Raw genomic sequence first — 18,004 nt, 5'->3', positions numbered from 1 at the left:
CTGACAATATACTAGTCTTTGTTGTGTGACCTGCTTTGGACAGTGGCATGTTAGAAAATGTCACGCAAACATACGTTGCAAAGTACTGCCCATTGGAGCTTGCCTGTTAAACACAGTCATACTGTGAAGAAGGCTGGGGAGACACAGGGCCCAGCCAAAAGTCAGCACAAACCACAGGTCATGTGAGTGAAGCCATCTTTAACCAAACAGCCTCAGTCAAGATACCAGGTGACTAAATCCATATTTGTAATCCAGAGAACACTAGAATGAGAACAGCCTGACTAAATGCACCCCAAGATGTGAATCCATAGAACTTCAAAAAAATAAGATGATTGGGACTTAAGCCAGTGGGGTTTGATTTGTTCCTCACACAGCAAATGCTGAATGATACACCTAAAGCCACAAAACTCAAAACATATTTAACACAATTATATGGGGAAGAAAGACTTAAATTACAAGTCAAATACAATCAATATGACTACACAAACACAGGTAGCAGTTTTGAAAATCAAAATGAATGTCAACTACATGGATTTCAGTGAGGTTTCTAGCCCTAATAGAGGCTATGTGAATCATAAAAAAACAATTGTTTCCACATCTGTAAACTAAGTTGTAAGTTTTGTTTTGTTTTGTTTTTTACATCACATACAAGTAGTTTACTTTAAAAACATACACCATAAAAAGGGTGTTTCTTATAAGTGTGTAATGCACTCTGCCAGGGTACTTTCAAAAGTTCAGGGAAAAATAGAATGGGAAGAGAATAGAAATCTTTCCATAAACTTTTTGAAGCACACTAGCATTTTAATTACATTTAAGAAATTGGTTTTGAGTAGAAGGGAAGGACAGTATAATTTTCCCGTTTTAAATAATGTAAAATTGCCTCCAATATACTCCTGCAAAATTTATGCTTTTGAAGAATAGGCTACTAACATGAAGTGAAAATTAAATACATTATTTACCCTTTGAGGTGACATAATCCAAAGAAAATGCTGGAGTTAAAAAAGGATATATATGTTTAAGGTATGTATGATAAGGCAATGTTCATTCTAAGTTGACCTCCACATTACAAAGATAATCTCAAAAGTGAACAAACACTTGTTTTGACTTAAATGTGGCAAAATGTAAAACGCTAGCCAAAAAGTCAGGATGTCTAATATCAACAAATCACGTGACCCTGGGCAAGTCACATTTCCTCATAAACAATTTTTTAACTTTTCTTATAAGGCAGAAATGTGGGGAAAACCATTCATGAATGACCAGAAAAGAACTATGAAGATAGAGAACCATAAGCACATCTCTAGATTCCAAATTTGGCCACAGGCTGGGTTTGAGAGCTCAGACACTGGGAACAGTGAGGGAAGATTGAAGGAAGGGGCGTGTGTTCAGAGAGCACTGCAGACAGATCCTCTCAGCGGTGACAGGTTATTCCTGCACCCCACAGACACCTTCAAACCCCCTTCAATAAGTAACACCTCGTGGGTCCTTGCCTCTCTTTTTCACTCTAACTCAGTTCTCCCTTCTGAAAGTTGGCCCCAACCTTCCGATACCACCCAGTCTCAGACAGCTACTGAGTGAGGTGTCATCACCAACTGCGGTGCGTTGTAAACACTGGACACAGTTAATGTTTGGGCTGTGCAAAGCTGGGACCTTCACCTTTCTGGGACTGAAGTGGTAATGAGAAGGTTCCGGCCACAACGATGCTCCCCCATGGTGGGATTCCTATTCACAGGACACTGTCCTTCAAAGTTTGTCACACGTCCTTCACTCCAAAGAAAGTGGGACCAACATCTAGTGCCCCAATCTCCTTCCTAGAAGTCACTGTCCTGGAAACAAGGTTGTGTATCAACTTCTGGTAAACTCAGACCAGGAGCGCCAGGCAGGCCGCACAGGGCAGGAGGGACCAGAAACGTGACCTCCTGAAGAGACTCCGAGACATCCCATAACACAACAGCCACAGCGTAACGCTCTGTCTGCACACACCTCACAGTTATTTCTCTGGGATCTGGGGCATCACACTAATGTCCACACGCTCACAGAACAGGTGGTGAAGTGAACGTCCCATAGGCCGGTACCAGGTTCCTGATGGCTGAGCTGGAACGTGACCTCCCCACACCTCCCAGGCTCGCTGTCTTCACATGCCCCCACCCACGTTCCCGTCGCCACCTGGGACATGAGCCCCCGTCCTGGGACATCTGGAACTGGCTTCTGCACACCCGGCAGCACCGTCCTCTGACAGAACCGTCTGGAAACGTCAGGAAAGCGCAGCCTGGGCGCCCCTTCCCCTTCCCCGGCCCAGGTCTGCGCTCGCGCCGCACGTCAGGCCCCGCCCGCCCGAGGCCCACGGCGCTTCTGCCCCCAAGTGCCGGGACACCGTCCTGTTCCTCAGAACCCCGAGCCCCGCGGGCTCCTCTTTCACCCTCGCACCCACCTTCAGGGACATACAATCCAGGGGCAGGATCTGAGCAGCAGTTTGGAGACAGCAGCAGCGTGGGCGGAGCCGCACATGCGCAGAACATACCCAGAAAAGTCCTTCCCATAGTCCTGCGCAGGTGGCCTCATTGCAGAGGAAAATTACATTTCCCAGAGGGCAGAGCGAGTGGAGCAGCACATGCGTAGAAGGAGCTTGGAATAGCTGTTTTGTACTCCTCTGCTGGTGACGTCATTGGAGGGCAAAACTACATTTCCCACAAGCCTCTGGGGTCATCCTTTAGAGACCAAAGGAGAACATTTTGTTTATTATCTCATCAGGGAGGCCTGTCACCAGGAGACCAGGACCTGACGGATGAAGAGTGGTCTCTATCCAGGTTACTGCGAGGTGGAATCCTGATTCTTTACTAAATCCCGGTTTGACAAACTGGGGCATTGTGAGAATAACGGGGAAATTTGAATGTGGGCCAATTTCAGCATGATATTAATAAGTAATTTTACTTTTTTTTAGTTGTCATATAGGTATTGCTATTCTAGAACCCACGTTTATTTCTGCAGATGCATTTAGATTATGAAAAACATCATGCATCATTTTCCTTTAAATGGTTAAACAAATGAGAATTAACGTGGTAACTCTCTTCTAAGCCATTAAAAAATGTTTGTTGTCTTCGAGTATACTCACAGCTGGCATGTCCCCAGCCTGGTGACAAGTCAGCTCACATCAAGACCTCTTGGAGCCTCGGTGCCCTCTATGACATGAGGTCAGTGACTCTGTTCCCATGGAGGAGGTTGGGCATCCAAGCTGCCCTGAGTTTGTGATCCCACCTTGTCCCACCCCAGAGAGGGGAGGCTTGCTGTGTGGGGACAGTCCAGGCAGACACGCTGGAGAAGCTGCTGGAGCACTAACTGTGGCACCTGGGCAGTGACCTCTCTGACTCTCCCATTTTCCTGTTCTCCTGCTGAGACCTCACCTCCACCCAATGGGTGCTGGACCTGCTGCTGGGAGGGTGAGCACCGCTCCTCTATGGCGCAGAGGTGACCCAGCTCCAAGTAGCTGTGGGTTAAGAATGTCACTGCTCCTGAACCGTTTGCATCTCTGAAAAGTGTGTGCCGAAAGGACCAGACCAAGAGGGTCATTGAAGGGACTACATGGAATGAGCCATGGAAAGTGCCTATCTAGTGTGTGCCCCTCTGGAAAGGACTGGAAGGTTGGGTCATGTTGACTATTTCCCTCTCCCCATGCAGCAGCCCCTGCCTCAGCTCTCACCAGCCCCTGGGTTTGCTTAGCACCATTTTCAAATTTGTAAGAGGTTCGGAATTCCATCTAGAGGTCCCTTGGGCAGGCATAGTGTCCCAGCTTCACTCAGGTGTATGGGAAGGTGCTCATTGGGGTTTATTCATTCAACAAACATATAGTAAAGTGCCTGCCACGTACAGTCACTTTTGTAGGCACTTAGCATAATCCATGAAACCGAACGGAACAAATTCCCGTCCTCCTGGGCTCCCACTCCAGTTGGGAGTCAACCAGTCACAGTAAGGCTCATAGCAGGTCTTGTCCAGACCACAGATGTGCTGCCTCCTGTAGATTAGGATGCAGCCTCCCATGTTATGGAGGGGATGGCTGACCTCAGTGATACCAAACTCAGGTCCAGCTGCCCACCCAACTGAGGAGAAAAAACCACAGAAGTCAAGTGGTAGGCATTAGAAAAGCTGATGTATTCAGCTGAAGGAGACAGCAGGCCATCCCATCTCAAAGAGTTTGATTTACTGAGTGGCTCCTAAAGGATGGCTTGAGGGAACAGAACATGGGAGGTGAAAAGCAGGAGAGAAGGGTACCTGGGCCTTGAGGGGTCCATGTCTACGAGTCAGGAGGTCTCACCAAGGCTTCTTCTGGTTTCTGTTCTCACCATCACTGTTATCTCAGGACCCTGCAAGATTTTGATTTGCTCCAGTGTAGAATCATCTTTTCTGCAGTGTTTTGCACAGTTTCACTTCACAGAGCTCTGGCTTGACTTGGCTGGTGCCCAAGGTCAGCTTCCATTCATTTGGCCTTGATTGTTTCTCAAAACTCTACAAGTGTCAAAGAGAGAACTGTTAGATTTCCAAAGTACTGATTAGCTTCTCAGCCTCGTTCTCCTCTTTAACAAGCAAGACAAGAAAGTCAGGGGATGGGAAGAAAGAGTGGAGAGAGAAAAAATCTGTCCTCTTAAAAGTCCCCTACCCCTTGCAGCCCAGAGGGTTTTAGTTCCCAACATGGCTTTAGTCCTGCTCACTCCAACACTAGGACCAGCTGGAAATGTGAGTGGACTCTGGGTCATGACGGAGGGTCCTGGCAGTACCCTGGCCCCACACACCTTGTCATTCCCACTGGAGGCCCAAGGTCTGGGGTTCCCTGCAGGAGGGAAGGAGTCATAGAGCTAATAATGGGGTCACACGTGCCCTGAGCATGAGAGCCCAGCACTGCCAGTATCAATCCCGACTCATGATGATGCAGAGCCCAGGACAGGGACATGGTGAGCCTCCTCCTCTCACATCAGCCAGCTACCTGAGTCCTTTGTTCCCAGCTGCATATGGGGCTGGGGTGGCTGCAGCCACCAGTCCTGAGAATCTCCTCAGTAGGAAGATGAGAATTTACATAACAGGTAGCACATTGGTGTCCTGACCCGCGGGACATTCAACGCAGACCCTGGAGGGGGTGTGGGAATTGGATGGGACAAGAGACGAGCACACGTCACAGCGCAGGCCACCGAGGCAGTGCTACAGGCCTCCTCCTGCCACACAGCAGCCAAGAAGCACTTCGTCCTCCTGCAGGTGGTGACGGGCCAGCGGAAGGGGCGGACGGTGGCGGCATGGAAGGACACCCGGCTGCCACAGCTCCTGCTTCCTGCCTGGTGGCGCTGCTGCGGGCATCGCTGCTTCTGAGTGGCTGATGGAGCTCAGCAGCCCCCAGGACTCCGAGTGGAGGGACCGTCAGTCATGCGCGACACCGGGACACATGCCCATCTCCGACACCACGTCCTGGAGGCCTCTCTTTTCCTGATGACCTTGGCATTGACAGTGTGGTGAGCAGCCACACCTGCCACTGTTGTGAGGTGCCCTCCTGCAAGAAATGCACTTACAGGCCACTTGTGGAGAAAAGGGCAGCTCATTCACCCCAACTGGCCAGCGACCATCTCTCAAGCAACAACCAAGGGTGGACAGCCCCGAGCCTTGATCCTGTGGGGTTTTTAAACTCAAAATGTACATCCCATTGGCACACGGGTTTGTCCAGGTGCACAAAGCAAGCAGGGAGCTGGGTCACAGAGGCCAAGAACGAGCCATTTGGGCAGCCAAGCATACAAGTTTTCATTGTGTATGTTACTGTTCCCACGATACAGTTCCCTGTGCCTGGCTCCTGTTCCCACGTGACAGTTCCCTGTGCCTGGCTCCTGTTCCCACGTGACAGTTCCCTGTGCCTGGCTCCTGTTCCCACGTGACAGATCCCTGTGCCTGGCTCCTGTTCCCATGTGACTGATCCCTGTGCCTGGCTCCTGTTTCTATGCAATGGCTGTTGTTTCTATGAGAAGGTCAATGGTCTCTCACGCAGAAGGGGGTTAGTCTGCAGGTCAGACAGGGCAAAATGCAGTCGGCGTACGTTATGAGAGTGTGGGGAGCTCTATTTCACCGCCCCGCCCCATCAGTAGGGCCCTGCGGGGACAAAGCGGTCATCGTTCATTCCAGGGGGTCCCAGATGTCAGTCAGTCAGTGCAGTGAGACGTACATAGGCAGGTGAACAAGTCCTCTGCCGCAGAGTCCCTGTGTAGTGACACAAGGCTGTGGCAGAAATGCAAGAGCCACCTCCCCCACCCCACCCCCAATGATGCTTCAATTGAGATGTTGAAAGTCTCTGGAATGAAGTGAGTGGGGACACCTTAGACCTCAGCCCTGGTGTAGCTGCCAGATGATGCAGCCACTTGAGTGATCCATCTCAGCCTCATTCAAATTGCGGACCACAGGATCACAAGCAAACAATGTGGCTTTGGGGTGGCTTGTGACAGCGCAGATGAGCAGTATGGGCCACTGTTGTACCACCCGGGGTTTGGATTCTGGCTGAGCTGGTGGCTCTAATGCATTGTCACCATCATCCTGCTCCCTAACCTGCGGACCTCCTTCCCTTTGTCACTGACACCAGTGAGCTCAGCTCTGCCTAGTGAGTGGCAGGCTGCAGGTGCCCCCATAATGGTCGCCCCATCCCCTCGCATCCCTCTCCCCCTGGGCCCATCCCTGCAACACCACGAATGGCATCAAACACGGGAGCCCATGAACACGGCCCAGGGTCGGTGCATCTCTGCCTGCCCTGCACACGTGGGTGGGGACGAGGCGCCCGTCCCGGGGCGTCTGAGGCGGGGTAGGCGGTGACACGGAGGGTGAAGAGGAGCCATCAGGGACAAGGGGCGCACAAGGTAAGAAGGTGGCGACCTCACCATGTGTGTCCCTCGCGGCAGCCAGCATTCTGCAGGCGTCGTGAGCGCTCCCTTCCTAGGGGATGAAGCTGCGGCCACACTGAGCAGGTTCTCTCTGGCTGATGACGATTCCCGACTGGAACAGCAGCGTCCTCCGCGGGCAGCCGAGCCGCCTCCGTCAGGAAGGCCTCCGGGTGCTTCAGCTCTAAGGAACCTGGTGCCAAGTGCTGCAGGATCTGTGGGGACAGGTCTTGGCTGTCCCTCTCCAGCAGTGACGGCATCTCTGCGGCCGTGTTCTCTGGGGCTCACCACGAGTCGGCCCTGAGTCCTGGACGTGCCTGTGACTGGATCCAGGTGGTGTCGGTCATCTGTGGTCCTCACCCCGCGGCCATATCTCATGTCCTGCAGACTCAGGGGAGCAGCTGCTGTCACCTGCACCCAGGCCTGTGCCCAGCCCTTCCTGCTGGGCCTTGGCACCATCTGGCCATCGAGACTGAGGTGGTGATGAGCCGTCCCCTCCCCAAACCCTGGGGGCTGGGACAGGGGTGGGACGAGGGTCGGCTGGGGATGGGGCAGAAGGACCAGAGCTGGGTCCTGGGCACGGTGGGGTCTGGAGTGGGCGATGAGGCCTAGAGTGGATGATGGGGGCTTCTGGAGGGGATAGTGGGAACTTAGTGGAATGGTGCACTGACATTACCTGGATTCACAGGTCGGGGCTGTGGAAGGCGTCTCAGGCTGTCCTTCAGATGAATGTTTTGTCAGAAGACTGTGCACTGCTAGAAGGCCAGGTGTGTGCTATGAAAGCTGGTCCCAGGAGCTTCACAAACAGTGTGGTCAAGTCCAAGATGGAAAAGGGGATGGGGATGTGCAGTGAGGTCCCACCCCAGCTCTGCCATGCAGGAGCCTGTTAGAAACGTACATGAGATTCAGTTTGCCCATCTGTAACATGAGCATATTAGGAATAGTAGGAAATGCCCCAAATTCCCAGAGAAGTGACGGTGCAGTGCGTGCAGACTGAGAGTTGCCACGTGGCAGCTGTGTCTGTGGGTGTCGGTTTCTCCCCAGCAGTGAAGTTTCTGTTTTCCTCCTCTAGTTTACAGCATGCTTAGCACCCCTGATGTGACATTCAAAAGTGGATGAAGGCCTTGTTTCCAGGCACAGTGTGTTGTATGAAAGAGACTGGGTCCTGGATGACGGTCCGATTTGCTTTGGAACAGAGTTGTTGTCACGCATTGTGAAGGGGGACCCTGTGGGTGGGAATTCACGGACAGGAGGGAGCAGGGGGCGGGCGGGGAAAAAGGGGGACGGGACTCTGAACGTCCAACGAATGTTGATTCACAACATGTGCTGGGCAAGCAAACTAAGCCGTACAGCAAAAGCGCCGCCGCTGATGATGACGACAACGACCAAAAGAAAAAACAAAATAAAACAAAACAAAAATCCAAGCAAAAAATGAGCGAGCCCTATGCTGACCCCTGGGAACCCTCTCTCCACCATGGCATGCGGTCATTCAGTGATACTGGTGTACTATGGAAAGGGGGGGGGGTCATCTGGCAAAAATGTCACTTTGCCAGCTGTGTTCAAGGCTCCCATTTGACCAGATATCGCCAACCTCTTTCACACCAACTTGCACAAGAACGACAGACAGCCCTATGCTGTCAGTGAATGGTGGCTGAAGATAAAATTGAAGGCCACAAGAAAACTTAGGAGGCCGTTTTGCTCCTTAAGAAAATTAAGGCATGGAACAATATCAGGAAAAGTCTATGTATTTGGACTCAAACTATATATCCTTCCTGCACACAAGATGACGAACAGAGCTTAGCAGATTCTTTCTTTCTTTCTTTCTTTCTTTCTTTCTTTCTTTCTTTCTTTCTTTCTTTCTTTCTTTCTTTCTTTCTTTCTTTCTTTCTTTCTTTCTTTCAATCTCTCTCTCTCTCTCTCTCTCTCTCTCCCCCTTCCCTCCCCCTGTCTTTCTTTCTTTCCCTTTTTCTTTGCAGAATTTTGGAATAGCCCAGAGATCCAAAGAGCCCACCGAGCACCACGCAAGAAGATTAATCGCAGCGTCCTGAATGAGAAGCCGCTGGAAAACCTGTGAAAAATCATATTGATGCTAGACCCATATGCAAAGACAGCCACAGCAGATAAGGCAGCAGCAGCACTAGAGCCCGAATCAGATGAGAACGGGGTTGCAGGCAAGAAGCCCGTGGTGGGGAAGAAACGAAAGAAAGCTGTTGGTGTTGAGAAGAGAAGCCTTTGAGACAAAAGGCTGCAGCTACCAAGAAACCAGCAGCTGAAAAGAAACCTTCCTTCCCTGGAAGAAAAGAAGCCCGCCGCATAAACTGTCAAGTTTACTTCGTAAAAAGTCAAATCGTTTTGGACGGGTTATTTTGAATAAAGACCTGACCAAAGAGGCAGTGAAAAGAAGAAAGGGGGGAAAAATGGTTTCGGGGTTAGAATGGTCAGAGGGGACTGGAATTTTGGCCCAACACAGAGTTTCCTTCCCCTCCCCTCCTGCAGTTTAGAAGTACAGCTCGAGGAAGGGGCGTGGAGGGGAGCCCTTCACTAGAGAAGCCTCAGGCCACGTCAAGAACCAGAGCTTTCTGCATTTGAATGAAGCCAGAGAAGGAGGTGCTTTTGAACGGCGAAGTTCTCCTTTACATTCGGAACTTTTCTAACAGGCACCGGAGGCCTAGCGTTTGCCCCGTGTCGGCTTTCTGGACAGCACTTCCTCACTAGCTTCTTTATTTCTGGCTTTTGATTTAAAGTGACAGACGTGTGACCCTTCCCTTCGCTGCAATGCTTTAGAGGCCATTGTAAGGTTATTAATTGGCGTCCTTCCGATACTGCTGTGTGTCAGGAAACCGGAAGACCCAACGAGAGGCAGAGACACGGTGGCGTGGAGGGGTCGCCAGCCGGCAGGTGGAGCAGTTAGAACACACAACATCAATGGATTTATTTCGCCATCTTCTACGGGCGCCGTTCCTGGTGTCCCAAAACAATGACGACGGTCATCTCACAGATCGGTGGTCACAGATCACCCCATAACACGGATAATAAAAATAGGAAAAATTCCAAATATTTGTAAGAATTACCAGAGTAGGACACAGAGGTCCAAACGCTGCAAGTGTTGCTGTCCGAAGCCAAAGAAATCAAAGAGTGACATCAGCTGCTGCTGCTGCTGCTGCTGCTGCTGTTTCTTGTGTCATGGTGTTATGGTCAACGTCTGATGGGTAAAAGAAATTTGTCCACGAGAAGCGGGTGATAGGAAAAGGAAAAGAGTTTATTTCTGGCAGCCAGGGCTATGCAGGCCAATCGAGGAGCGCAGCCCCGAGTTGAAACCTCTCACAGCTTTTATTTTTAGCTAGGCGGGAATTTTTCACACCTGACACAATCTAGCCAATGCAAGCAAGCCAGCGATACATAAGCTAATTTAGTGTTTAGCCCTGTAGCCCCTCCCCACCCTGGATTCCCCATAGGGACTTTTCAGGCTAAAATGGCAGAGCCGCCTAAAATGGCGTTGGCCCTGCTACTCTGTTTATTCCCCCATTTATTTTAGCAAGCGACTTGTACAGAAGCAGAATGCATATGTTAAGGTCAGTAGGGGTTGAGGCATCCCTTAACATTCCCCCCTGTTGTTGTAGCTGTAGCAAATCATTGCTATCTTAGGGGTTGAATTTTAAAAAGCATGTTAAAGTCTCTTTAGTCTTATCTTAGCTGGGCGGTTGGTGGTCTGGACACTCCAGCAGTCAGTGTTGGGGTTTGAGTTTGGTGCCAGTTTGACGTGAGTCCAATGTATCCAAGCGTCCTTTCCGGCAACCTTTACAGCTGTGGGTGTGCTGAGGATCACCGGGTATGGTCCAGTCCAGCAGGGCTGGACAGATGAGGCAGTTAACGTTTTTTTTTTTGTCTTTTTCCGTGTCCGGCAACGCATCGCAAGCCTCAGTGTCGCCCCCGTACTGGACCAGGACCGGCAACGGGATTGCAACCCTCAGTGTTGCCCCCGCGCCTCGCTCAGCCAGTGAGCGGGAACCGGTCTGTATGTGGGATCCGAACCCTTGGCGGGAACGCCACCGCGCTTCCCAAGTGGCGCACTAGCGCAGCGCGCCACCGGGCCGGCCCCGCAGTTAACATTTTGATGTACACGAAGTCCCCGGGTTGAGGGATGGGTCCAGGTGGCTCCTGCTTTGGAAGGGAAGCGTTAGCATTTAGTTTGTCTCTGATTTGTGAACAAATCTGTTGTAGGGTTTGAAGTTCCCCCAAAATAGGGGCAGGCAGCTTTTGGGGGTCAGCCTCCATTGGCACCCTGGTAATAGGGGTGGGGGGCGACCAAAAAGAATTTCATAAGGTGTATATCCCTGTTTATATGGGGAATTTCGTACCCTTAATAGTGCAAAGGGAAGGAGTCTACCCAGTTTTCGCCAGTTTGTAAATGAAGCTTAGTCAAGGTTTCTTTTAAAGTTCTGTTCATGCGCTCAACCTGTCCTGAACTTTGAGGGTGGTAGGCGCAATGTAACTTCCATTCTATTCCCAAGCATTTGGCCAACTGTTGGGATACTTGTGCCATAAAGGCAGGTCCATTATCTGACCCGAGGGTTGTGGGTAGACCAAACTGGGGTAAAATTTCATTCTCTTTTAAAGTTCTGTTTATGTGCTCAACCTGTCCTGAACTTTGAGGGTGGTAGGCACAATGTAACTTCCATTCTATTCCCAAGCATTTGGCCAATTGTTGGGATATTTGTGCCATAAAGACAGGTCCATTATCTGACCCGAGGGTTGTGGGTAGCCCAAACCAGGGTAAAATTTCATTGATTAATTTTTTTACTACTATAGAGCCTGTTTCAGACTTGGTAGGAAATGCCTCAACCCATCCAGAATATGTGTCTACTAATACAAGCAGGTATTTGTATCCATACCTTCCAGGCGTAACTTCAGTGAAATCAACTTCCCAATGTTCTCCTGGAGTATTACCTGTTTGTCGAACTCCAGACCATCGATGATGACCTGTTTAGAGTTTACTTGAGTACATGCAAGGCATCGGTTAATTAATGATTCAACAATTTTTGATGCATTATTAAAATTAAATGATTGTCTAATTAATTCTAATAGCTTTGTTTTCCCTAAATGGGTGGCTTGGTGAATTTCATGAGCCAAGCATTGACCCATTTTTTCTGGTAGCCATATGGCTTTGTCCTTTGATTCATACCACCCAGTGGTTATGTTTTTTTGGTATCCCGATGTTTCAGCCTTTTTCTCATCTTCTGGAGAGTACTCAGGTTTTAGTGGCAAATGAGGTTGTGGTAGCAAAGGTTCTATGATTGACGTCCCGGTTGGTTGGAGTGCCACTGTTTTAGCAGTCTTATCAGCGAAGTTATTTCCTTGAGTTTCTACAGTTGTTCCCTTTTGGTGTGCCTTGCAATGAATAACTGCAACCTTGGTTGGAAGCCAAATAGCTTCTAATAGTGCAAGAATTTCAGGAACCTTTTTAATTGTCTTTCCTTCTGAAGTGAGTAACCCTCTTTCTTTGTAGAGGGCCCCATGTATATGTACAGTGGCAAAGGCATATCTACTGTCAGTGTAGATATTTACAGTCTTACCTTCACTAAGCTGAAGGGCCTTTGTGAGAGCGATAAGTTCTGCCTGCTGGGCTGAGGTCTGGGACTCAAGAGCTTCTACCCATAGTACTCGTTCAGGAGTAACCACCGCGGCACCTGCATACCTGAGTCCTTCAACCATGTAGCTGCTGCCATCTGTGAAAAGAGTTAGCTCTGCCTCCTTGAGAGGAGTGTCCTGCAACCCTAGTCGGGTGCCCTGGATGGCGGCTAAGATTTCAAGGCAATTGTGTGCAACTTCGCAGCGGTCAGGATCACTGTCAGGGAGCAAGGTGGCTGGATTTAGGGCAACCAGGTTGGAGAATGTAATATGTTTGGGTCCAAGCAGTTGGGTCTGGTAATGAGTTAACCTTGCATCTGAAATCCATTTTCCTGGTGGGGTTTTTAGTAGAGTCTCTACCCCATGAGAGGTAACAATATTTAGGAGCTGGCCCAAGGTTAACTTATTAGTTTCTTTTACTAGGAGTGCAGTTGCAGCTGTAGCTCATAAGCATGTGGGCCAGCTGGTGGCCACTGGGTCCAGCTTGCGTGGCAGGTAAGCCACCAGTCATTTCCATGGCCCTAGATCTTGGGTTAGCACCCCCTTTGCAATGCCCTTGTTTTCGGCCACAAATAAGGTAAAAGGGTTTTCTAGATTGGGCAGTGCCAGGGCTGGGGCCTGCGTAAGAGCGGCCTCTATGTTGTTGAATTCCAATTGGAGTCTCTCAGTACAAGTAATTTGATCCCCTGGTCCCTTAGTAGCCTCATAGAGGGGGTGGGCCATTTCAGCAAAATTGAGAATCCATAAGCGACAGTATCCTGCAGCTCCTAGGAATTCTTGAATTTGCCTTTTAGTCTTTGGCTCTGGTATATTCAGGATGGCTGTTATGCAGTCATGGGACAATTTCCTTTCCCCTGCGCTTAAGATATATCCCAAATATGTCATCTTCAGGGAGCAAAGTTGGGCCTTTTTAGCGGATACCCTGTATCCTAGGTATTGTAAGGTCTTTAATAGATCCACTGTGGCTTGTTTACAAATCTCCAGGGTGGGTGCAGCCAATAGCAAATCATCGACATATTGTAATAGTGTTATATTTGATCCCAACTTTACCTTGAAATCTTATAGGTCTCGGCTCAGCTCTTCATCAAACAGCATAGGTGAGTTTTTAAATCCTTGGGGCAGTCTAGTCCATGTTAGTTGACCAGAGTAGCTTCCATCTGGGGCTTCCCATTCAAAGGCAAACAGAGGCTGGCTGATTTTGGCTAGGGGCAGACTGAAGAAGGCATCCTTTAAATCCAACACTGTATAAACCTGATGGAGGTGATTAACCAGGCTCAACAATGTATAGGGTTTGGTACAGTTGCATGGATAGTTTCCACCCTCTTTTTGACTTCCCGGAGGTCCTGGACAGGCCTGTAGTCATTTGTCCCTGGCTTTTGGACTGGTAACAGGGGAGCATTCCAGCTAGACTTGCAAGGCACTAGTATCCCTTCTTGTTTTAACTTATTGATGTGAGGTTCTATCCCTTGTCATGCCTTTAATGGAAGAGAGTATTGTTTTACTCTGATGGGGGTGGCAGTTGCCATGAGCTGGACCACTATTGGAGGTTGGTGCCTTGCTAACCCAGGGGGATTAGACTCAGCCCAAACTTGGGGCACAAGTTTCATGTAATAAGCTAGCAATTCTTGGTGGTTGGAGGTTTTATCCTCCTGCAATTGTTCTGGCAAGAGCTTATATTCTTCAGAGAAAGACAGTGTTACCAAAAGGGTGGAAGTTTGCTCCAAGCTTAGTGGAGCAGCCTATGACTTAAAAGTGATAGTTACCCCCAGTTTGTGGAGTAAATCTCTGCCCAGTAAAGGCACTGGGCAGTCAGGCATTAAAATGAATGAATGAGTGACTGTGTTCCTGCCTAAGTTGGTGAGTCGCCTTTCTGTCCATGAACAAAATTTAGTTTTTCCTCTGGCACCTTGAATGGCAATGGGGGGTTTATTACTAGGCAATTCTGTTTTTCTCAGTACAGAGTAGGTAGACCCCATGTCCACCAAAAATGATACTGGTTTGCCCCCTACTTGAAGAGTTAGCCTGGGTTCCTGGGGGTTAAGGGGCATGAAACCCTGACCCCATCAGTCTTCTGTGTCTCCACCCAAATGAAGCACAGTATTAGTCTTTTCAGGCTTTTCCTGTAACCGGGGGCAAGCCTTTTTCCAATGACCTTTTTCCTTACAGTAGGCACATTGGTCTTTATCCAATGGTGGGCGTTTTTCTTGCCCCCATCTTGACTGCTCCTTTAGGGGCCTGAGGTTTCTTGGGTTGGTGTTGTGTGGCAAGCAGAACCTTAGTCTTTTAAGCTGCTTATCTTCAGGTGGGTTGCAATTTGCAAAAACCTTTTGGGCTATTTCTACCAACTCTGAAAGAACCTTGCCCTCAAATCCCTCAAATCTCTGCAACTTCCATTTTATATCGGGTGCAGACTGAGTTACAAAGGCCAAAATAATTGCCCTTCGATTTTCAGGTGCTTTCGGGTCTATGGGTGTATTGATTCGGTACGCCTCTAGGAGGCGCTCTAAGAATGCACTTGGAGATTCGGTGGGCTGTTGGATTACTTCACTAACCTTAGATAGGTTTGTGGGTTTTTGGGCTGCAGCTCGAACCCCTCATAACAGGACCTGACAAAACTGATCGAGAGCCTCCTTACCTCTATTACTATTTGGGTCCCAACCGGGGCGGTGGGTGGGGAAAACAGCAGCCAATCGCTCAGGGTCATCCATGGGGAGACCATTGGGGCCCAGGACAGCCCGTTGGGCCTCTCAATGGATTGGTTCACATTCCTCAGAAGTGAACAGTCTGTAACAATTGTTGGCATCATCCCAGGTGGGCTGGTGAGTATAAAAGACAGACTCAAGCAGAGACATGAGACCGTGTGGATTGGCGGAAAAGGAAGGGTTCTGGTTTTTCCAGTTGTAAAGATCACTGGTGGTAAAGGGAACATATAACATAAAAGGGCCATTTACCCCTGTGGCCTCACGCAAGGGAAAAAGTCCAGGAGAGGAACCAGTTGAGGAAGGTGAAGAAGGGGAAGCAGAGGAAAGAGAGGAAACTGGTGGGGTGGGACGCTGGAGGAAGGAGGGGACACTGGTGGGGCGGGACTCTGGAGAGACAATATGAGGCCCCAGAGTGGGTGTGGGGAGAGATAAGTGGGTTAGACACTTGGGTGGGGTCCTCTGCATAAGGTGGAGAGCAGCAGATCAGGTCTGGCTCCTCTGGAGATGTTGATAAAACTTGCTTAGGGGCAGAATCAGGGTGCGGCTTAGTCAGGAGAATGGCAGCAGTTTCTCGGCGGCAAGCGTTTTTCTTTAACCCTGGAAAACATCTTTTTAACCAAGGAGGAGGGTAAGACAGAATTTCAATCCAAATGAGAATATAAGGTATCTGATCAAGGTGTGCAGGTTTTCTGAAGATGACCCGTCTGACAGCCTGAGCTAAGGGGAGGCTAAGAGAACCCTCTGATGGCCAGCCAACACTAAAGGCTGGCCAATCAGTTTCACAAAGGACTCGCAAGACTTTGGGGTCCACAGAGGCCCCAAAGTCTGCAGCCTTCTCTCAGAAGGTGTTAAAGTTCATAAGAAAACATTGGAGGACAGTTGGTCTGGCGGATCCTTGTCTGATGATGTCCTGTGGAGCTGAAATGGCCAAGCTACACTTATAGCAGGCAACACAAAACGAAACTAGATGAACAAAAGGACTTAAACACAGACCGAAACTAACAAACGATATGCATATAATAAAAGATTTTAAAATCAAAATGAAAGTCCCAACGACCTAAAACAGGTCCCAACGAATCAGAACGACATCTCGTTTAATCCAGGGAAAGAGGCATCTATGACTGCGTCCAGCCTAGCCTTTTCCCAACCAAGGAGTCGACTCACCAAATTTGATGGTGCCTGCCGTGGGTTTGTCTCTCTGGGGCTGAAGAACGTCTTTTCAGGAATTCCCCCCTAGAGATCCAAAAAGTCCCAGGGCCAAAAGGACGGTTCTTGAGAGGCTTAAGCGATCCTGGAAGAGCCCCCAAATGTTATGGTCAACGTCTGATGGGTAAAAGAAATTTGCCCAAGAGAACCGGGTGATAGGAAAAGGAAAAGAGTTTATTTCTGGCAGCCAGGGCTATGCAGGCCAATTGAGGAGCACAGCCCCAAGTTGAAAACTCTCACAGCTTTTATTTTTAGCTAGGCGGGAATTTTTCACATCTGACACAATCTAGCCAATGCAAGCAAGCCAGCGATACATAAGCTAATTTAGTGGTTAACCCTGTAGCCCCTCCTCACCCTGGATTCCCCATAGGGACTTTTCAGGCTAAAATGGCAGAGCCGCCTAAAATAGCATTGGCCATTCTACTCTGTTTATTCCCCCATTTATTTTAGCAAGCGACTTGTACAGAAGCAGAATGCATATGTTAAGGTCAGCAGGTGTTGGAGGATCCCTTAACAATAGTTGAATGCATATATCTGTGGGGTACACAGTTGAATATGAGAGCATCGCATATTGCACACAGGTATTGATATTCAACTGTGTACCCCACAGATATGTGCAATCAACTACATATGTGGTGCTCAAATCGGGATAACCGGCCTGTTCAACATTATAGGATATAATTGTTTTTCTAGGCCCTTTACTGATTCCTCCCTTACCCCCTTCTTTCCCTCACCCTTCCCCACCTTTGGTAACCTCAGTTCTGTTCTCTCCTTTTGAACATTCAATGTATTATTGTGATCACTGTATCATTTCTTCCTCTCTTCCCTTTTTATTGATTTGTTTGCTCTTTTAGCTCCTAGTTATGAGTGAGGACATGCGGTTTTTCCTAGAAAGGAGGCTGTGAGTCCATTTACTGAGAAGTCAGTGGAATCTGTAGTAGCTCAGGCTCAGGCCTTTTAAGAAAGAGGCAGAGATAAGGACAAGAGCTAGCTGTAAAGGAGCAGAGCTCTTAGTTGTAATTAAACTTTAGCAGGTATATATTCAAATTAGAGTGTTATCACTTTAGGTTTTTTGATGGAAGCGCCACAGTAACCACAGAAATAATAATAATAGTAATAACTACAGAAGCTACACAAAGGGCTGGCCTGTCAGCTCAGTCGGTTAGACCGTGGCATTATAACCCCAAGGTCCGGGGTTCAGGTCCCCACGCTGGCCGAACAGCCACCAAAAAGAAACCAACCAACCAACAACAACAACAACAACAACAACAACAACAACAACAACACACACACACACACACACACACACACACACACACACACACACATTTAAAAAAAACCGTGAGAGATAAAAAGCTAAAAAGGTAACAACTATAGAACCTACACAGAAGGAAATGAGAAAGGAATCTAAACATTTCACTCCCCCCCCCACCATTCAAGTACACAGAGAAGAAGACAGTCATGTAAAAAATAAAGGCCCTGAAATGCTACAAGGCACGCAGGAAAACAAACTGATGAAATGATAGTAGGAGAGTTCCTTCTCATTTCTTTCTATGTGAATTTCACTCCCCCCCACCA

The 18,004-nt window shown here is 48.8% G+C and overlaps 1 protein-coding gene across 1 annotated transcript; it reads right to left on the bottom strand.

The window, feature by feature from the left end:
- Positions 1 to 6,710: 6,710 nt before the first annotated feature.
- Positions 6,711 to 15,226, bottom strand: LOC103608785. Its single transcript, XM_008593183.1, is given in 5 exon segments — positions 6,711 to 7,498; positions 11,783 to 13,810; positions 13,813 to 14,196; positions 14,671 to 15,021; positions 15,154 to 15,226. Coding segments are annotated over 5 exon segments (3,624 nt in total).
- Positions 15,227 to 18,004: the final 2,778 nt, after the last annotated feature.

Source organism: Galeopterus variegatus, unplaced genomic scaffold, assembly GCF_000696425.1.
Source record: "Galeopterus variegatus unplaced genomic scaffold, G_variegatus-3.0.2 Scaffold8851, whole genome shotgun sequence".
Classification (NCBI taxonomy): Eukaryota; Metazoa; Chordata; class Mammalia; order Dermoptera; family Cynocephalidae; genus Galeopterus; species Galeopterus variegatus.
Note: the sequence above shows the minus strand (reverse complement) of the source record. Positions and strands in the feature narration are given on the sequence as shown.